At 42.0% G+C, this 21,898-nt stretch overlaps 1 protein-coding gene and 1 long non-coding RNA gene across 8 annotated transcripts in view; one reads left to right on the top strand and one right to left on the bottom strand.

The window, feature by feature from the left end:
* The first annotated feature begins 1,162 nt into the window (after nucleotides 1-1,162).
* Nucleotides 1,163-19,885, top strand: ZNF660 (zinc finger protein 660). 7 transcript variants are annotated; one of them, XM_054550949.2, is made up of 4 exons: nucleotides 1,226-1,278; nucleotides 1,464-1,691; nucleotides 2,379-2,487; nucleotides 10,270-19,885. In XM_054550949.2, the coding sequence occupies exon 4, from the start codon at nucleotides 10,450-10,452 to the stop codon at nucleotides 11,443-11,445; it is 996 nt and encodes a 331-aa protein (XP_054406924.1). In that variant the 5' UTR covers nucleotides 1,226-1,278; nucleotides 1,464-1,691; nucleotides 2,379-2,487; nucleotides 10,270-10,449; the 3' UTR covers nucleotides 11,446-19,885. The 7 variants fall into 7 exon arrangements, with proteins under 7 accessions (XP_054406928.1, XP_009237411.1, XP_009237412.1 ...); XM_054550951.2 differs by lacking the exon at nucleotides 1,226-1,278 and adding an exon at nucleotides 3,404-3,524 and having other exon boundaries at nucleotides 1,302-1,691; XM_054550952.2 differs by lacking the exon at nucleotides 1,226-1,278 and adding an exon at nucleotides 3,404-7,024 and having other exon boundaries at nucleotides 1,302-1,691.
* LOC134761014 (uncharacterized) overlaps nucleotides 12,725-21,898 on the bottom strand; it is a 29,664-nt gene continuing 20,490 nt past the window's right edge. Inside the window, exons 2-3 of the long non-coding RNA XR_010139208.1 lie at nucleotides 14,047-14,155; nucleotides 12,725-13,046 (exon numbers count right to left, since the gene is read on the bottom strand). This is a non-coding gene — a long non-coding RNA (uncharacterized LOC134761014). The remainder of the gene's footprint in view (nucleotides 13,047-14,046; nucleotides 14,156-21,898) is intronic.

Below are 21,898 nucleotides of genomic sequence, written 5' to 3'. Positions count from 1 at the left end.
CCATCCCATGCTAGTTGCTCAGATCAATAACCATGGAGTCATCAGTAACCAACATTCAATTCATTAGCAAATCATGCAGGCCATGCCTTCAAAATATATGCAGAACCATTTCTCACTACCTCCATCACTTCTAAGCCTGTCCATGCCACTGTCATTCCTCATCTAGAATATTGTAATGGCCTCTTAATCTCCCTGATTCTACTCTTACCCACCTTCAGACTGTTCTCAACAGGACAGCCAATGCAAACTAAAAATATAAGTCAAAGAGCAAAACTCATGCAAGGTTTATATTAGAATGGTTAAGGACAGACAGCAAAGAATTCACAGAATTTATAGTAACAGGCTTCTTGGCTTCTTTCATGTCTCATAGCTAACGAGTCTTTGAATATGTGGTAAGGGAAAAAAAAGTTAGATCATGTTGTTCCTCTGTCCCCAAGCCCTCCAGCTGTTATGCACAGCAAATCCAAAGCCCTTATCATAGTCTACAAGGTCCTAAATGTGCACCTCTCCACCCTATTCCTGATTAAAGAATTTTGCTCCTAATGGCCCACTATGGGAATACTCTTTCCCCAGATAGCCACATGCTTCAATTGCCCACTTCCTGTCTCTGCCCTCCTGTCATCTATAAAATAGTCCCACCACTATCTCCCTCTCTCCCCTTACTCCCTCTCTCCCCTTACTACTACGTTCTACATATTTATCATTGTCTCCTCGACAAGAATGTAAACTCAATGGGGCAAAGAGTTCATTTTCTTCACTACTGTATCCGCAGCGCCTGGAACAGTGAGTGACATAGTAGGCACCCAAAACGTCTTTTCATGTGCTGCCAATAAACCATAGCTGATCCTGGCTTTGAGGCTGAATGACCCAGATCTGTGGAAGGAAAGATGACCTCTCTGCTCAGCAACCGGAGCTGGGGGTGTAACTTCAGGGAGTCTCAGCCTGAAGCTGGCAGCCTGGCCACCCAGTTGCTCGGTCTCTTTCCGCCCTAACCAAGCCCCCTGCCCAGCTGCCACTACTTTAGGGCCCTCCTCACATTGGCTGAAGTCGCCAAGCCCTTCCATCCAATGATAGGGCAAAGCCCGGAAGGGAGGCAGGGCCAGAGCGTCGGCCGACCGCGCGGGGCTTCTGAGGGGCGGGGGGACTCCAGCCCGCGGGCACAGAGATGTGGAAACCTCATGAAGCCTAGAAGGGCCGGAGGAACAGGCTGGGAGTTAGCGGGAGTTGCTGACGCAGTTCCATCTGCGCTTTGTTCAAGGTGTGGGTCTGGCGCTTTCGGTGAGGGGTGCTCTACAGTGTGGCGTGGGGGGTCGGGCTGGGTTCTGGGAGCGTGTGGGAGACGCAAGCCCGGAGGCCAGGGCTTCTCTGCGGCTGCCCACTGCTGAGATGGGCGCGGCAGCCAAGGGGTCGTTGTGGCCCTCCCCTTTCTCTCGTTCAGTGCCGCCCCTTTGTCTTGGTTCTAGTCTCCGACTCCTCGTAGTTGCTCGCTTGGACCAGGCTGGCCGTGGTGACAGCACTGTGTCGTCCCCGCTCCTAGGCAGTGGGCCGTCCGGGTAGTAGCGGTCGAGTCCCGCCCAGGCTCTCAGAGGACTCCACAGCCCGAGTGTTTGACTCAATTCACCAGTCCAATATCCCTCCCGTTACCAGTGAGGAACCTGGGGCCCAGAGAAGAGGGCGGAGTCTTGGCCAAGGTTACTCAATCATTCATTCATTCATTCATTCAACAAATATTTATTGAGCACTAACCCAGTAGTGTGCTAGGTCCTGGGGTTATGGTTGTGTACAGGGCAGAACTAAATTCTAGTAGGGGAGAAATGAAACAAACTTGAAGGGTTAGAAGCAGAGCCTGGGGATCTGGAGGGGGAAACACAAAACATATTTGAGGCTTAGTAATCCTAAGAAATGGGTAAACAGAAAAAAGGAACATTCTTTTTCTAGTGTTCTTTTAAAGCCTTGTTTCTTTCTGTCTTCCTAAAGACACCTGACTCAGCAAAGTTCTCCCTCTCATCCCCCTTGTGCAGACTTTCTGTGGAAAGCTGGATTGCAAAGAAGTTCTCCACTGCATTGTATTTTGCAGTTAGATGAGAATATGGAAGCTTTTAGATATCAATGGAGCGGGTGAAAAGGGGAGGCTGTGGTGTGATAGAATTAGGATTTCCTGAAGACACAGAAGGCTTTTTAATCACTCACTAGCTATAGGACCTTGGGCAAGTCGTTAAGTCCCTAGGAGCTTCATTCCCTCATCTTTACACTGGAAATGATCCTTCTTACTGCCCACAGTTCCATAGGAAGGGAAATTACCAAAGATGGGACACTGCCCTGAGTGTCCACTTGGAGTTCAGGGCTCAGAGAACTCAGTCATTTATATCTGTTTACAGTGACTCAAGACCCTCTTAGGAACTTCTTCACTGAACTCAAGGAGGAAATCAGGCAAGATCTGTGCTGTGCAGATCCTTTGGATTAAGGCTGCTGTGCACAGGAATATGGGTGAGTCATTCCATTCTCTCCTGGGCAGGTGAGGCCTAGATTGTGAAGTTAGTCTGGGCACAGGAATCCTGCTTGTGGGCACCAGGGTTGAAAGGGAGCTTCTCTCAGTGGTATTTATCAAACAGGAGAAAAGCACTGAAGTGGGCAGGGGGCCTCTGGACCTTGAGGAGTAGAGTTTTGTTTCAGATGGGAATAAGGGTGATGTAGTAGAACTCAAAATTGGGTGTCATGGGACTTGGATTTGAGTCCCAGCTTTCCTCTAAGTTCCAAGTTTTCCTTCTGTACATTTGGATATAAGACTGGATAGACTGGGAGGTTCCTTCCAGCTCTGACATACTGAGAGTCTCTAAATAGTGGGACCAGGTCAATCTCTTAGGGAATTTAGTCCCTGGGATGGCTCTGTTGAGACAGAATTGCCAAGAATGCAAATACACCATTATGGTGTTTCCCAGATAATGTGAAGCACAAAAAGGACAAACATGTAGAAGAGGGATGGTAGTAGTGATGTGCGGATTTGGCTCTCAGCATCCCTATGTGCACTCCAGGTGTTAGAATCTTAAACTTGTTTAATTTGCCATTTCAAATCAAACAACGCTGACTGAGCCCTCTCTGTGTCAGACACTGTGTGGTATCTACAGGCAAATCTCATGGGATCTGCTCTCTGAGGGCATAGAGCTTAATGTATACATTTGAGGATGGACACAGACATACACACAAGCAATTCCAGTTAAGGCAAACTCTATTTTATAGATTTGTTATGGCATTTTTTGGAATACAGAAATTTTTATGTGTCAGATATATCAGTTTTTTCACATGGTGTTAGCCTTTCCCTTGAGGCTTAGGCCTTTCTTCTAATTCTTTTTTTTTTCTTGCAATGTTTACATTTCACTTATCCATCCCTTGAATTTATTTTCAGGTATTTCCTCTTATTCCTTACTCCATTGCACCTAATCAATAACCAAGGACCATGTAACCGTTGCTTAGAGGGACTTGAACAGGCAGATGATGCTGGTGAATTAAAGGAAGACAGCCTCCAAGTAAAGCCTCTCTCTGTCTCTCTCTCTCTCTCTCTCTACCTTTTATGTATTTTTCACAGCCTGAAATGGATGGTGGTCCTAGGATTAGAACACTTACCTACCAGTCTCAGAGATTTGTGGGTTAGAGATCTGCAGGGCCTTATCAGTCCTCATACATTCACTGGCTGTCTGAGATTTTGCTTTTCTGTACAGTTGCCTAGATACCCCTAGTGTCCTACTGGCCCATAGCCTCATGTTTCCCTCCAAACTTCTCCAGCCAAGACCCTACTTCCTTAGTACCTAGGAATTCTTCCAGGATTTCTGAGGGAATTTCCTATCCAATCAGGCAGAAGGGAGCAAATAGGTTTCTTTTTGATCAAACTCTCCTCATTTGGCCCTCTTTGATCTCCTGTCTGGTCCTGCTTCCTCCTCAGCTCCTCCATCACCACCCTGGGCTTTCTTACAGTGCATTGCTGTGCATTTCTCTTTCTCCCTACCTGCCCCTTTGTGTTAGGCTGTTCTTGTGTTGCTATAAAGAAATACCAGCCAGGCGCGGTGGCTCACGCCTGCAATCCCAGCACTTTGGGAGGCTGAGGTGGGCGGATCACCTGAGGTTGGGAGTTTGAGACCAGCCTGACCAACATGGAGAAACCCCGTCTCTACTAAAAACACAAAAAATTAGCTGGGCGTGGTGGCACATGCCTGTAATCCCAGCTACTCAGGAGGCTGAGGCAGGGGAATCACTTGAACCTGGGAGGCGGAGGTTGTGGTGAGCTGAGATCACGCCATTGCACTCCAGCCTAGGCAACAAGAGTGAAACTTCGTCTCAGAAAAAAAAAAAAAAAAGAAAGAAATACCTGCGACTGGGTAAATTGTAAAGAAAAGAGTTTAAATTGACTCACTGTTCTGCAGGCTGTACAGGAAGCATGGTGCCAGCGTCTGTTCAGTTTCTGGGGAAACCTCAGGAAGCTTTTACTCATGGTGGAAAGTGAAGTAGGAGGAAGCAGAGCATGGTGAGAGTAGGAGCAAGAGCAAGGCGGAGGGATACCACACACTTTTAAACAACATGATCTCACAAGAACTCACTATCACAAGGACAGAACCAAGAGGATGGCGATAAGCCATTCATGAGAAATCTTCCCCCATGACCCAGTCACCTCCCAACAGGCCCACCTCCAACACAGAAGATTACATTTCAATGTGAGATTTGGAAGGAACATCTAAATGATATCACTTTTCTAACCCAAATCCCTTTCTCAGTAAGCTTATCTGTTTTTTATTTTTTAAATGTATTTATTTATTTTGAGACAAGTTCTCACTGTCTCCCAGGCTGGAGTGTGGCGGCATGATCATAGCTCCTTCAGCCTCCCAAGTAGCTGGGACCACAGGCATATGGCACCACACCAGGCTCACTTTTTAAAATATTTTTACCCAGGCTGATCAAACACCTGGGCTCAGGCAGTCCTCCCACCTCACCCTACCAAAGTGCTGGGATTATAGGAGTGAGCCACCGTGCCCAACCCTCAGTAAGTTTATACATTTTCATGACTCCCTCTGTCCTCTCTGTCTTACCATTCTCAAATTTGCCTTTGTGATATATTCCTCTTCCCCTTGTCTAAAATGTTTCTGTGTGTCCCCATCTTGCTTAGTGACACTACCATTCTTCATATTCAGACATGGATCTGATGACCTTGGATTGTTTCCTTCAGTCCATCCTCTGTATTCAAAGGAATATGGATGTGTGCGTTATATATCTGGATGCATTCCTGAAAATAGCTAGACTTCATTGTTCTCTGTTCTCTCATCTTGGATTAGGGTCTTGGTATCTTATTCATTTATTCATTCATTCAACAAACGTTTATTGGGTACCTACAATGTGCCAGATCCTCCAGTGTTCACCCGTACTGCATTACTAAGTGTTGTCTCCTAATTCATTTCCCTTCCTCTTTTCTTTTTAACCCCCTCTAATCCATCTGGGCTAATCTTCCTAAAGAGTTCTTATCCTAATTTCACTTTTGGGTAGGGTAATGCAAAATTTATTATCCAAATGGGGATACTGTTGTGAGTTAAGGGGGCCACTATTAAATATGATGCTGGGATAGTAGGCTTAAACTAGCACTATTCTGGGAAAACCAGGATATATGATTGCCCTACTTGACATCTCTTGGATTCTTTACTTTCTGTTTCCCTCAATTTACTCCCCATGGGTTATCCCAGCTGCCTCTCTCCTCTGTTTTCCATTTCATTAAGCTGAGAGAAACGTGAATGTTCTGGGAGGTGGTAGAGGAGGAACTATGGGAACTAGGGGAAGTGCATGGTAATGCTTGAAAAACTGTATTGTTAAGTGAGAAAAAGAAGGAAAATAACAAGAGTGGAGAATAGCAAGGTACAAAAAAGAATATAGAATGGAGAAAGAAAATTAAGGATAGATTTCACTTTTCTGTTTAGAACTGGTTTCCCTTTGACCATCAGTTTATATCCATATTTTTCATCTTGTAATTTCAGTATTCTGGTTGGAATCACTTCAGGCAGCTTGATTCTTTCTTCATTTGTTCATTCCAACAACAAAAAATGTTGAACGCTTACCATGTGCCTGGGACTGTGGTAGTGCTAGGAATACAGGGTAAGCAGGACGGACAAAATAAAATCCCTGCCTACATGAAGTTTATATAATATTATGATCTCCCATTTATTTTCATGTATACCAACCTGTGCCCTTTTTTTTTTTGAGAAAACACTGCTTATTCTCCAGGGCTCAGCCTAAATTCTGCCTTTTTAAAATGATTTTCTCCATCATTCCATGCCTTGGTAATTGCTCCCTCCCTCCCCTAGTCCCCTTCATCTCCTGTTTGCATAAATTGTAAATTTGAATTTGCTCTCTTATTGTTTTGCCATACTACTCCATTGTAAGCTCTTTAAGGGAAGTATGATATTTCATGCTTGTATTAGTCTGCTTGGGTTACCATAACAAAATGCCATAAACTGAGTGGCTTAAACAACAGAAACTTATTTTCTCATGGTTCTGCAGCCTAGAAGTGTGAGATCCATGTGCCTCGCCATTTCGGTTTCTGGTAGGGGACTCTCATCCTGTCTTGTAGCTGGCCATCTTCTTGCTATGTATTCACATGGCCTTTATGTGTATGTGTGTGGAGAGAGGGAGAGCATGTAAGAGAACTTTCCTGTGTTTCTTTTTATAAGGACACTAATTCTGTTGGATGAGGGGCCACCCTTATGACCTCATTTAACCTTAATTATCTCCTTAGAGGCCCCATCTCCAAATACAGTCACATTGGGGGTTAGAGCTTTAACATACAAATGTTAGGGGGACACAAACATTCAGTCCATGACAATGCTTCTTTAAATTTTCCCTGTGTTAGACCCAGAACAGGGATATATACAGAGTAGGGTGCTCATTAGTTATGAGTTTAAGAAATGTATGAAGAAAAGAGAAGTTCCAGAGAAGATTAGAAATTGAAAAGAAATTCAGAAAAAACTATCAGCTTTCTCACAGAACTTTGAAGGTGAGTTCACTTGCTCTACTGCTCTGCATTGCAGTCCCCTGGCTTTGCACTGTTTTCTCCACCTGCTTCATCCTTTATGATTAGGAGAGGTAGCAGCAGCTGGATGTGAGTGAGCCTAGGATCCTGGCAAGAATCCACCCTCCCTCACCATTCTCTCTTCCTACCCTTCTTATCTTGGGCATGAGTTTGTGTGTATGTGCCTGTGTATGATCAGTGGCCACCCGCACTTCTGAGATGTGAACTCGAATATGTGCAGTTATCTTTTTGCCAGTCTCGAGTACCACCATTTGCTATCTCCCTTCTCCAGAAAGCGTGGCTCCATTTTTCAGAAAGCTATGGGACATGGAAATTGGTCAAACTTTTTTTTTTTTGAGACAAAGTCTTGCTGTGTTGCCCAGGCTGAAGTGCAGTGGCATAATCAGGGCTCACTGCAGCCTGGACCTCCTGGGCTCAGGCAATCCTCTCACCTCAGCCTCCTGAGTAATTGGGACTACAGGTGCACACCACCATGCCTAGCTAATTTTAAAATTTTTTGTAGAGATGTAGCCTCCCTGTCTTACCCTGGCTGGTCTCAAACTTTGGGGCCCAAGCGATCCTCCTGCCTCAGCCTTGCAAAGTGTGAGATTACAGACATGTGCCACCATGCTCAGCCCATCAAACTTTTTTGAATAGCAACAAGCAATACTGCACAACAGTGCACTCCTTCTGACCCAATTAACTCATTTGTGGAACTTTTGTCCTAGGAATATATTTTAATAGGAAGAAAATTTTGTGTGTATAAAGAGATTATGATAGCATTATTGATAGTAGTTAACTTCAGGGAACAACAGACATGTCCAACACTAGCAAAATGGTAAGTAAATTACAAGGAATTCAATGATCATATGAAGATTAAATAGCAATGTGGAAAAATATGCATTAAAAAATTAAGTGGAGGCTGGGCGCATTGGTTCATGCCTGTAATCCTAGCACTTTGGGAGGCCGAGGCAGGTGGATCACCTGAGGTCAGGAGTTCAAGGCCAACATGGCGAAATCCCATTTCTACTTAAAAAATACAAAAACTAGCCAGGCGTGGTGGCAGATGCCTGTAATCCCAGCTACTCAGGAGGCTGAGGCAGGGAGAATTGCTTGAACCCAGGAGGCGGAGGTTGTAGTGAGCGGAGATTGCGCCACTGCACTCTAGCCTGGGCGACAGAGTGAGCCTCCATCTCAAAAAAAAAAAAAAAAGTGAGGCAGGGATTCGGGAGATGTTGGTCAAAGGATACAAAAATTCTGTTAGGAGGAATAATTTCAGGAAATCTATTGTATAACATGGTAATTACAGTTAATATCAACATATTTAGACTTGAAAAGTGCTAAGAGAGATTTTAAATGTTCTTACCATGAAAAAATAATAAGTATGTGAAGTAATGGATATGTTAATTAGCTTGATTTACCTGTTCCATGTGTAAACATTTATCAAAACATGTTGTATGCCATAAATATATATACTTTTTTATCAACTAAAAAATAAATGAAATGAACTGCAAGAAGTAGGATGCAAAATAATATCTACCATATATTTAATTGTCTAACAATATACATATGGGCAAGTCTATAAAGGAGCATAGTCATGTGTTAGTATCATGTAGTTATCTTTTTGCTTTCTTTTACATCCCAACTCCCTCTAAGGTCTGCCATGGTTACCTGTATGTCCAGAGTTTCACGTCAAACCAGTTGGGAAATTCCTGCTTATTCTGATGTTTGGTTTCATGTATTGGCACCTCTCGGTTATGCTGCCCCTACTCTGACGCTTTTGCCATCCTTAGATACTTTACTATTATGCCATGCAAGGTCCTATCAGAGTTTCATCTGCCATGCTTTAACTAACCTTCTTTCCCAATTTAGCCTCTCAGACTCACCCCTTAAGTAGTCTCAGTCTGTCAGAGTGACAGCATGGTGAAAAGCAGACAGACTACACTTGCATATAAAACTGGATCCAACTGGCCGGGCGCGGTGGCTCACGCCTGTAATCCCAGCACTTTGGGAGGCCGAGGCAGGTGGATCACGAGGTCAGGAGATCGAGACCGTCCTGGCTAACACAGTGAAACCCCGTCTCTACTAAAAATACAAAAAATTAGCTGGGCGTGGTGGTGGGCGCCTGTAGTCCCAGCTACTCGGGAGGCCGAAGCAGGAGAATGGCGTGAACCTGGGAGGTGGAGCTTGCAGTGAGCCGAGATCGTGCCACTGCACTCCAGCCTGGGCGACAGAGTGAGACTCCATCTCAGGAAAAAAAAAAAAAAAACTGGATCCAACTACAGGCCAGCCCCTATGAAGTAGGCTACGATGTGACTAGGCTCAATATTGGAAGAATTGTGTCACCACTTAACAAGACAGGGTTTACATGCAAGGATGTAGACTGGGGTCTAGTACCTGGACCTGGAGCAAAAGATGAAATCCTACTCACAACCTAAGACAGAATCCTGGTTGCTATTCTATAATACCATTTTGAGCACCTTTTACATACTGGCCACAGTATCACTAGTACTAGGGAAATAGGTTAGCAAGAACTAAAAGCCAAACTGAATTAAAGTTTAGTCATCTTTCAGTTCACTTTTTCTAGGACCAGATTATAGTTGAGCCTGCCATTAGGAGTTAGATGGCTCTGAGCTGGGTGCGGTGGCTCATGCCTGTAATCCCAGCACTTTGGGAGGCTGAGGCAGGTGGATCACCTGAGGTCAGGAGTTCAAGACCAGCCTGGCCAACATAGTGAAACCCCATCTCTGCTAAAAATACAAAAAATTAGCTGGGCGTGGTGGCGGGCACCTGTAATCCCAGTTACTAGGGAGGCTGAGGCAGGAGAATCGCTTGAACCTGGGAAGCGGAGGTTGCAGTGAGCCGAGATCGTGCCATTGCACTCTAGCTGGGGCAACAAGAGTGAAACTCCATCTCAAAAAAAAAAAAAGGAGTTAGATGGCTCCAATTCAGGGAGTAGAGGATGAGGCAGGAAGGAACTAGGGTAGATTTTATACGATTCATTGCTTATTCTGATGCTGGACCTGCTGGGCTCCCCTCAGCCCCTGGCTTTCCATAAGCCTTTACATTGGCCTCTATGTTTAACTTCATTTTTGTCATCTTTTTGATCTGTTCCCCTGCCCTTGAACACTTAACCCTTCCATATGTCTACCACATCTTTTCCATGGATAGATCTCCTTCCTCTCGTACAGAGAATAGGTGACATGTGCAATTTCTGTTTCTCCTGTCAGATGGTGAAACTGGGACTGAGGAGGAGTTAATTCCAAAGCATCATTCCTGAAAAATCAGAATCATACATACTTTCAAGAGAATTCCACAGAGACGTTGCCCAGGAAGTCAAAATTTAGAAGGCTCCTCTGAAGGGAAAGAGAAGACTAGAGAGGACACTGGTATGTTCCAAGCAGGAGAAAATGAGGAGAAAGACAAGAAATTTCAAACATAAGACAGTTAAAGACAATAAAGTACTCACAGAAGGGAGTGACCAAGAATCTGAAAAAGACAATAGTCAGTGCTATGACCCTGCAACAAATGAGAGAGTTCAGGCTGAAAAGAGACAGTATGTATGTACTGAGTGTGGGAAAGCCTTTAGTCAAAGTGCAAACCTCACAGTACATGAGCGAATCCACACGGGAGAGAAACCCTATAAGTGTAAGGAGTGTGGAAAAGCTTTCAGTCATAGCTCTAACCTTGTTGTTCATCAGAGAATCCACACTGGACTGAAGCCCTATACATGCAGTGAATGTGGGAAATCTTTCAGTGGAAAGTCACATCTTATTCGGCACCAGGGAATCCACAGTGGGGAGAAAACTTATGAATGTAAAGAGTGTGGGAAAGCCTTTAGTCGGAGTTCGGGCCTTATATCACATCACAGAGTTCACACCGGAGAGAAGCCCTATACTTGTATTGAGTGTGGGAAAGCCTTTAGCCGTAGTTCAAACCTTACTCAACATCAGCGAATGCACAGAGGAAAAAAAGTTTACAAATGTAAGGAGTGTGGGAAAACATGTGGTTCTAATACAAAGATTATGGACCATCAGAGAATTCACACTGGAGAGAAGCCTTATGAATGTGATGAGTGTGGAAAAACTTTCATCTTAAGGAAAACCCTTAATGAACACCAGAGACTTCATCGTAGAGAGAAACCTTACAAATGTAATGAGTGTGGGAAGGCTTTTACTTCTAATCGAAACCTTGTTGATCATCAGAGAGTTCACACTGGAGAGAAACCCTATAAATGTAACGAATGTGGGAAAACCTTCAGGCAGACTTCTCAAGTTATTCTACACTTGAGAACCCACACTAAGGAGAAACCCTATAAATGTAGTGAGTGTGGGAAAGCCTATCGGTATAGTTCACAGCTTATTCAACACCAGAGGAAACATAATGAGGAGAAAGAAACCTCATAAATAACAAATATTGTGGGTAGTAGGGCTGACTGCTGCTTTTCTAAAAAGTAGTTCTTTACTATCAACTTTAACTCTACTTCTAAGAATCATACTCTACTTCTAAGAAAATAATTAGAAGTAGACAAAGATTAATGAAAGGGATGTTCATGACAGCATCATGTATGACTGAAAGAAGAAAACTAGATTTTCAACATTACAGGGTTGAAATGAATGATGAGCTATCCATATGATGGTTCTGCAGCCATTGTAAACATTTTTAAAGACAATTTAATGCCATGGGGAAATAATTTGGATAAGACGGAAGATAACGACTTACAATCCAAAATTTAAAAAAAATTTATGCATAGGAAAAATTGAGAAAGAAGTAAACCAAAATGTTAACAGTGATCATCTCTGGGCGATAGGATTATAGGTGATTTCTATTTTCTTCTGTATACTTTTCTATGCTTTCTAGATTTTCTACATGAGAACATACTAATTTTATATGCAAGAAAAAAAGCACAGTATTTTTTAAATGTGATGAAGACATGCTTATTTTCACTCAGCAGTGTTATGAAAGGCGCATAGTATATAGAGCCCGAAGCCCTGGGATTGCACCCTGACACTGGCATTTAGCAGCAGTGGAACCGCAAGCAAGTCCCTTCCTTTTAGAGCATGTTTCCTGTTTAGTAAAATCATAAACACCAATCCTTTGTCCTTTTTAGTTTTAAGACAAGCTGACTTTAGAGTTGTCAACAAAATATATAGTAACACTGTTAGGTTAAAAGAACACAGCAAAAATTCACTGAACCCTCCTTTCCCACAGTTCTGGAAGGATCTGCAGATGATGGAGAACTACCTAGACTTCATCTTTTCAATATATGTCTACACAACCAGAAAAAAATGAAATTGAAACAACTGTAGACTCAAAAACTTCAGATACAGTCACCAATTAATATAAAACTAGTGGGAGACTCTGCCTTCACATGGTATATAGAGTTTAAAGGCTAAAAGTACAAACTTTGGGGTTTGAGAGATCCATGTTCTAACCCCAGTTCTACCATGAACTAACTTGTCAGTTTTGGACAAGTCACTTAACTGCTCTGAGCCTCAGACCTGTGTGTAAAAAAGGAACAATTACCTACCTTACAAGGTTGTTGTGAGGATTAAGTGAGTAATGCATGAAATGTATGATAAGCCAGACACATGGTAAATGATAAAATCTTAAGTATAGGACGTTGTAGCAGTGTTTCTAAACACTTTAGGGAGAGTGATTAAAGATAATTTTTGTGTAAGGTAGTACTTAGGATATTTTCAGATGTATTGAACAGAATACCAAGTACTAGCAGCCTAGACCTTAAGAACATTGATTGATTGCTTAAGGGGAAATCTAGAGGTAAGCAGTGCTATGTTTGGTTTGGCAACTCAGCACTTCATCAAACTTCTCTCTTAACTCCATAATTTTCAGCATATTGACTTTCATTTTTCATAACCTCATGGTGGCAAGACAGTGGCCACAGCTGCATCTTGCCTTCACACAACTCCTTCAGATTGGGAAGTGGAAAAGGACTTGAGGCTTTCTCATCTCGTTTCTTCCTTTTGTCACTGAGAAAAATCTTTCCCTGAAGAAGGGAGGGAGAGGTGTTGAGCAATCAATACAACAGATGTTTTCTATCTTCCTCTGCCTTTCTTTATGACCAGCCCTCCTTGAAGATCTTAGCCCATCTTCCACCAATATTTAAAACATTTTAAGTGCTTAGCTCAATCTGAAACACTTAGAATCTCCCTATTTTTAACTCAGCCATTCCTCTGTGTATACAGTGAATCCCTAAACCCACTGCTATCTGTCTTATACACATAGTGAATTAGTGTTTGGGGAATTTTTGATAATATGTTATTTAGTCCTCCCACTATTATACAAGAAAATTGAGTGTCATTGAGGTTAGGTGACTGGCTAATAAGTTGTCAGAGCCAGGATTTGAGCTCAGATCTGACTTTGAAATTCATGCTTTCTTCATTATACCAAAGTGCCTCTGCCCACCATGGTGGTTCTGTATGTGAGTGGGAGACCAGTTGGCGTTCCCAGGTAGCTGCCTCTATGAAAGGTGATTGTATCTAACAATTATTTGATATTTGACCATGGTTTTATAGGGAAGATGCTATCAGTGTTCTGAGAATGGGGTTTATGGCCTATCTATGTACCTCGCAATTTAGTTTTAAGGCATATATATTTCTTTCTTGCTGTTACTGGAAAGAAAGAAGTGAAGGGTGAAGGTTGTATATTTGTGTGAAAAAAAAATTACTGATTTTGTCCTATTTTGATAGGATAGTGGTTTGCACATAATTTGTGATATAATAGTCCTTTGCGTGGTCATTCCAAGCAGGGTTTGGAGGGCCTGGAACAGATTTGCAGCATTCATGGGACAAGCCTGGTATATCATTCCTGAGCAGAATTGTTGATGCTTTATATATTGCTGAGCAGATATTCTCTGACCAAAACATTTTTTCACCACCATGTCATAGTGCCTAAAACTCTTTCTTTAGATAGGCTTTCTTTTTTGTCTTAGAAGACTATGATCTTCAAGAGTGTATCTCAAGGAAGGATATGATGCCATCTCATACCCAGAGATGTGAATATAGGAGTGCTTCATATTTCTTGCCCCAGGCAGGTGAGGATTATAGTCTCTTGAGGAGGCCATCACCCATCTTCTAGGCTAATACCTGCCTTGAGCTGTAGGAAGAAACATTTTACAATGGGTCCCTGCATCCTTTCAGATAAACATTCAGCTATAATTTGAACTGATCACCCACCTTTCTCCAGGAGTCTCCCAGGGTTACCAACTTTTACCTCAGTCAGAGTTTAGGCATGCAGCTCTTACCATCCTTTCAAGCCCTTTCATAATACCCTCTGGAAACCAAGAACTGTCTCTTTGAATGTGTTTTCTTTTTCTTTCTTTTTCTTTTTTTTTGAGACGGAATCTCGCACTGTCGCCCATGCTGGAGTGCAGTGGCGTGATCTCAGCTCTCAGCTCACCACAACCTCCAGCTCCCAGGTTCAAGCAATTCTCCTGCCTCAGCCTCCTGAGTAGCTGAGATTACAGGCACCTGCCACCACACCCAGCTAATTTTTGTATTTTTAATAGAGATAGGGTTTCACCATGTTGGCCAGGCTGATTTCGAACTCCTGACCTCAGAAGATCCACCTGCCTCGGCCTCCCAAAGGGCTGGGATTATAGGCATGAGCCACCGCGCCTGGCTTTATTTATGTGTGTATTTATTTATTTATTTATTTATGAGATGGAGTTTTGCTCTTGTCGCCCAGGCTGGAGTGCAATGGCGCGATATCGGCTCACTGCAACCTCTGCCTCCTGGGTTCAAGCGATTCTCCTGCTTCAGCCTCCCAAGTAGCTGGGATTACAGGTACCTGCCACCACACCTGGCTAATTTTTTGTATTTTTAGTAGAGACGGGGTTTTGCCATGTTGGTCAGGCTGGTCTTGAATGAATGTGTTTTCTTTACATTCTTGTTCCAGTGGAAACCTGGCTGTTCCCCAAGGGCAGTGCTTACTCTGCATTCCTCAATTGCTAGTTTATGTGTCTCTCAACTCATGTACCTCTCTGTACTGCCATTTCTTCTGTCTTCTCCATCAGAAACTCAGCTCTAATCAGTCATGGTTGCATACACATGTAGTCCTAGGTACTCAGGAGGCTGAGGTGGGAGGATCACTTGAGCCCAGGAGTTCACTGTTACAGTGAGCTATGATCACAACTCTGCACTGCAGCCTAGGCCACGGAGCAAGACGCTGTCTCAAAAACAAAACAGTACAAAACAAAAAACCCACAAAAACCCAACCCAGTGCTTTTGAAATATATATCAGTAAACTACTGTGTATTGCTCATTCTTGTTATTTGGTTTCTTGTCTACTCACATTTATTCACTTACAGTTTTAGTACCCTGAATATTCCTGAGGAATATAAGGAGGCAATAATTTTAGCCACAGACATCCTGGTTATATAGAATTGCTCCTGTGTAGAATAAAAATATATATGCTCTTTTTACTTGAGAGGAAAATACGAAAATCTCATTTTATATAGCCTTGAGTAGAGGGCAATATGTAAGACAAAGAATTCTGCTTAGAGAGGAAAGTGTCACCCTGGACTTAGAAATCTTTTTTCATAGATGGTGTGTCCTGTGTTAGGTATTACTTGGAAGAAAATTGAAGTAAAAAACAGCTTTAAGTAACTGAGTAATTAGGATTAATTAGTAGCTGTTGAATCTAAATCCCTTAAGACTAAATTTCATTGCAGCTCTGTACCCTCAGCAAGACTTCCTTTCTTGATTGTTTTTTCCATTTAATATAAAATTTAAAAGATGCCCATATTGTCAGGTTGTTTTTAGTTGCCAGACTGTCTTTAATAGCCTCTGATGTTATAAAACTGGAGTCATGAAATTGTTTCGCAGGAAGTAGTGATAATTCCTTCAATAAACATCTGCTGTTCTTATAAATATCATTTTTTTTTCTTTTTGCTTACTTTCTTTGTTCAGAGTGGGAAAAAAATAGTTCAATCTGCTTTTCTTTAAGTAGCTATATTAGGGTTCTTTCTCCAGAGGGATGGAATGAATAGCATATATGTATATATAAAAGGGATTTTACTAGGGAGAATTGGCTTAAGGCAAAGTCCCACCATAGGCCATCTGCAAGCTGGCAAAAGAGAAGCTGGTAGTGTGGCTCAGTCCAAGTCTGAAAGCCTCAAAACCAAGGAAACTAAAGTGCAGCCTCAGTCTGAGGCCAGAGGCCCTAGAACCCCCAGGAGGCTGCTGGTGCAAGTCCCAGAATCCAAAGACCGAAGAACCTAGAATGTCTAAGGGCAGGAAGAGAGGAAGCAAAACACCTGGCATGGGAAGAGACAGGAGACCCAGCAAGCTTCTTATCCCCCTTCTTGCGGCTGCTTTCTTCTAGCTGTGCTGGCAGCTGATTAGGTATGCCCACTGACATTGAGGGTGGGTCTTCCTCTCCCAGTCCACTGACTCAAATGTCATTCTCTTCTGTCATCACCCTTACAGACACTCACAGAAACAGTGCTTCCCCAGCCATCTAGGCATCTCTGAATCCAGTCCAGTTGACACCTAATATTAACCATCATAGTGGCTGTTTTTAGAATAAAGAAGTGATTCTGGCTGGTTTCTCATTCAAACACTACAAGAAGTTTGTAATTTTCACACTAGTGATATATAAGTAAGCACTCTCTAGCCATTAGAAATTTTCCTTCTGTTATTTCTTGAGAGGGCTATGTGCCTTACCCTCTCTCTGGCCACACACGTGCTTCATATCCCTACTGCTATGCAGACCTCAGATGGCTGTATAAAAACCAGCCATGTTCTCTGAAGTCCCTCTCTGCTCCAGAAGGTAGGTTTGAGAGGGTTAAAAAGAGATGGCAGACTCCTTTCTGTGCAGCATAGTTACAGGACCTGACTGGTTCCCATTCCTCTCTCTGATTATTTCAAATCCAGATGGCACAATTTGACTATACGGATTACAGACATACAAAAGCTGTAACCAGTCTCTGAAACCAAGGCTAGTGGACTCCAAGTTTGGGATTCACAAGAGGTAATTTTACACCTACAGATAAATTTCCCAGGCCCACCAAATCAGCATATCTATAGTGGGGCCTTGGAATAAAACAAAACTTTGCAATGGGTATCAGATAAAATTTTCCATTAGGAGCCTTGAGGTTTTTTTCTTTTTTCCTTTTTCTTTTTTTTGTAGAGAAGGAATCTCACTATGTTGCCTTGCCCAGGCTGATCTTGAGCTCCTGGCCTCAAGCAGTCCTCCCACCTTGGTCTCCCAAAGTACTGAGATTACAGGTGTGAGCCACTGTGTCCAGCCGAGGAGCCTTGACTCTTTACATGACTGTTGACTGTTTTTATACTGATTATCCATTTTCCTTTGGAAGAACAGAAGACTCTTCCCACAGAAGATTTGTGACAAATTACAAAATTATTGAGACTTATACCAAAGCTTGTACAATCATATGACAAATTAGCACTTAACTGAGTCAGAAAGAAAATGCTGTCACATTTGCAGTTAGTTTAACCACAGAATTTAGCATGTTTTTAAAAAGTACAATAGGCCAGATGTGGTGGCTCACGCCTGTAATCCCAGCACTTTGGGAGGCCAAGGCAGGCGGATCACTTGAGGTCAGGAGTTTGAGACCAGCCTGGCTAACATGGTGAAACCCCGTTTACTAAAAAAATATAAAAATTAGCCGGGCATGGTGGCGCATGCCTGTAATCCCGGCTACTTGGGAGCCTGAGGCAGGAGAATCACTTGAACCCGAGAGGCAGAGGTTGCAGTGAGCAGATATTGCGCCACTGCACTCCAGCCTGGGTGATAGAGTGAGACTCCATCTCAAAAAAAAAAAAAAAAGAAAGAAAGAAAGAATAAAACAACATGGCAAGCTGGGTATTCATAAAGCCCTTTGGCTACAAACACACAGAAATTCTGAATAAAATTTAAACGTCCTTTTAAAGTATTTTCAAGAAAGTGAAATAAATCCTTAGAGCCAAAAATGAAGATGAAATGGAAGTTAGAAAGGTAAGTGTGTAGATGGTGTCTTTGGTTGCCAAGAGGCAGTTTGGTGATTTGGTATCCAATGGACTTGAATTTTATCAGCCATGCAGAAGAGGATTTGAGTCCTTGGGCTTACAACGGGTGGAAAGTTGGAACTGAGGTCTCCACAAGAAGCCCGGATGCTTACAGGGCTACACCCTCAGTGAAAGTATGCATTAGAAAAAAGTCAGCCAGCAGCAATGGAAGACAGCAAGGAGGATTGTGGGATTTGTCCTGGGCTTTAAGTGGGTGAGGTGGATTAAAGCTGAGGATAGTTCCCGGAGAAGGCTGACATTTGAGGGCTTTTGGCCTGCCCCTCTAGTGAGGTGGTTGCAGGAAGAAAATCTGAAGAGGAATCTGGACAGTGCGGCACAATGCCCTCTGCACAGAACATGAAGTAATTAAGATAGAAGTCAAATTAAAATACATTTGGAAATTAATGCATTTCTAAAGAATTCCTGGGTTAAGAAGAAAACTTAATTTAAAAAAGGGAAAATACTTAGACATGAAGAAAACTGAAGGACAGTCTTCTATTTCTGGTCATAGAAGAGTTACAGGAACCAGAATTATACTCCTGCTTGAAATAATCTCAAATAAAATAGATGAAATAATGGCTTTTAAGACATTGGGCATCAACAACAAAATATGATGATCTCTGATAGATGGGAAACAAATGAGATGACCCTACAAATGTCCTAATTTATTGTCTTGAGAGAGTTACCAGACAGCTACACAGGGATGGGAGACCCAGGTGTAGCTGTCTGATGAAGTTCCTGAGTTGAAGAGACAACTGAGAATCTAAGGAGACCAAGGCAGATAGAGTTCACAAGACAGAATTCTGGAGGAGAGGGACCTGCACAGAGAATTCTGGGGATCTTTGAAGGGTCCCCTAGGATAGTCCACAGAGTACTGATTGGCGTATGAGGAAAACTTATCTGAGGCCAAAGAAAGAACCATCCCAAAGGATTAGAGGGAATGGTGCCAGGCATAGAAATATGGCCAGGAATAGTGACTGTTCTCACAAGCTGAACTGAAAACACTGCATTGCTTTGTGCATTAGGTAGAGTACTCAGAAGGGACTGTCTCAGTAGGGAAGAACAGTAAGCCACAGAATAAATGTGAAGAAAACTACTCTATAATTAAATTGCTCAAAACATTAAAAAATAAAATGACCAAGGACAAAGACATTATGTATGGAGAAGAAGACAGGGATCACAACAGATTTCTCACTGGACACAATGCAACCATGAAGAGAGTGGGGGGGCATGTTTAAGGTACTGAAAGAAAAGAAACTAGTAATCTCAGCTACTCCGGTGGCTGAGGTGGGATGATCACTTGAACGCGGGAACTCAAGGCTGCAGTGAGCCATGATCACACCACTGCACTCCAGCCTGGACAACAGAGTAAGCCAAACTAGAATTCCAGACCGGTGAAAATATTGTTCAAGAACAAAGGCAAAACATATTTGCAGACATTAAAAAGCTAAAATAATGGATCACTCACAGACCTGTACTACAAGAAATGTTAAAGTAAGTCTTCTAGGCAAAAGAAAAATGACACCTGATAGAAATATGGGTTTTTCCCAACCTTGGCCTTGTTGACATTTTGGACCAGATAATTTCTGTGGCGGGGGCTATCCTAGCATTCTAGGATGTTTAGCAGCATCAATGGCTTTTACCCCCAGTCATGACAATTAAAAATATCTCTCAATATTGACCCCAAATGAGAACCACTGCTATATGCCACTGCTGTACAGGAAGTAGTATAATACCACTTGAAGGTAGACGAATAAGCTAAAGACATACACTATAGCAATCATTAAAAAACAATCATTAAAAAACAAATAATTATAGCTGATCAAATCATTAAAAAACATTATAAATTTATAATTTTTTTATAAATGTATAAACATTATACATTTATAATTTTTTTATAAAAAAATTATAGCTAAAGCAATCATTAAAAAACAAATAATTATAGCTGATCAAAAAAGTTATTGGCCAGGCACAGTGTCTCACGCCTGTAATCCCAGCACTTTGGGAGGCTGAGGCAGGCAAATCACTTGAGCTCAGGAGTTCGAGACCAGCCTGGGCAACATGGCAAAACCCCATCTCTACAAAAAAATACTATATATATATATATATATATATATATCTGGGCATGGTGACACATGCCTGTAGTCCCAGCTACTCTGGAGGCTGAGGTGGGATGATCACTCGAGCCCGGGAAGTTGAGGCTGTAGTGAGCCATAATCACACCACTGCACTCCAGCCTGGGCAACAGAACAAAATTCTGTCTCAATATGATACAAAGAAGAAAGAAAGAAAAGAAAAAAATGTTATGGTCAGGTATAGTGGCTAACACCTATAATCCCAGCACTTTGGGAGGCCAAGGTAGGAAGATTGCTTGAGGTCAGGAGTTCAAGACTCACCTGGGTAACATAGTGAGACCCTGTTTCTACAAAAAAAAAAAAAAAAGATAATTTATCTAGACATGGGGTGCATGCCTGTAGTCCTAGCTACTTGGGAGGCTGACATGAAAGGATCACTGAACCCAGGAGTTCAAGGCTATAGTGAGCTATAATCACACCACTGCACTCCAACCTGGGTGACAGAGCAAGTCTCTATCTCAAAAAAAATTATGGAATGTTGTTAAAACATTAGCTGAGGGAAATTATAGCACTAAATATCTACATTAGAAAATGGTATCATAGACTGTATCTACACACACACACACGCACACACAGACACACACACAAAGAGTAGCCAGGTGTGGTGGTGCGTGCCTACAATCCTAGCTACTTGGGAGGCTGAGGTGGGAGAATTACTTGAGCCCAGGAGTTCAAATGCAGCCTGGGCAAAATAGTGAAACCCTATCTCAGTGTTAAAAAAAAATAAAGGAAAAGAGTAAAGTTTAAGAAACTAGAATAAAAAGAGCAAAGTAATGTCAAAGTAAACAGAACAACAAAAAAATAAAGATCAAAATGGGAACCTATAAAATGGAAAACAAGAAAACAATAGAGAAAATCAAGCCAAAAGTGGTTTTTAGAAAATAAATAAAATGCATAAGCTTCTAGTAGGACTGATAAGGAAAAAAAGGAAAAGAGACACAAAGTATCAACACAGGGATTAAAAGAGGTGACATCACTATGGATTCTACACCAATTAAAGGATAATGGGGGAATGTTATAAACAACTTTATGCCAATAACTGATAATTTGGATCAAATGGCCAGTTCCCTGACAGACACAAACTACCAATACTCACTTTAGAAAAAAAATAGATAGTGCTGAATAGTGATATAATTATAAAAAATAATTAAAACACTTCCCCCACAGACACAGAAATCTAGGCCCAAGATCACATCAAGTTAAAAAGCTTCTGCATAGCAAAGAAAACAGCAACAAAGTGAAGAAACAACCCACAGATTGGGAGAAAATATTTGCAAATTACCCATCTGACAAGGGATTAATCACCAGAATATATAATGAGCTCAAACAACTCTATAGAAAACAAATCTGATAATTCGATTTTAAAATAAGCAAAAGATTTGAGTAGACATTTCTCAAAAAAAGAAATACAAATGGCAAAAAGGCATATGAAAAGGTGCCCAACATGATTGATCATCAGAGAAATGCAAATCAAAACTGCAATGAGATATCATCTCAGCCCAGTTAAAATGGCCTTTTTCCAAAAGACAGGTGATAACAAATGTTGGTGAGGATGTGGAGAAAAGGGAACCCTTATACACTGTTGGTGGGAATGTGAATTAGTACAACCACTATGGAGAACAGTTTAGAGGTTCTGACAAAAACTAAAAATAAAGCAACCATATGATCTAGCAATCCCACTCTTGGGCGTATAC

The sequence above is a fragment of the Pongo abelii genome, chromosome 2 (genome assembly GCF_028885655.2).
Source record: "Pongo abelii isolate AG06213 chromosome 2, NHGRI_mPonAbe1-v2.0_pri, whole genome shotgun sequence".
Classification (NCBI taxonomy): Eukaryota; Metazoa; Chordata; class Mammalia; order Primates; family Hominidae; genus Pongo; species Pongo abelii.
This window is presented reverse-complemented; position numbering and strand designations above follow the sequence as displayed.

Excerpts from the sequence above, each read along its gene's own strand:
- ZNF660 (XM_054550953.2), top strand. The coding sequence starts at position 10,450 with ATGAGGAGAAAGACAAGAAATTTCAAACATAAGACAGTTAAAGACAAT.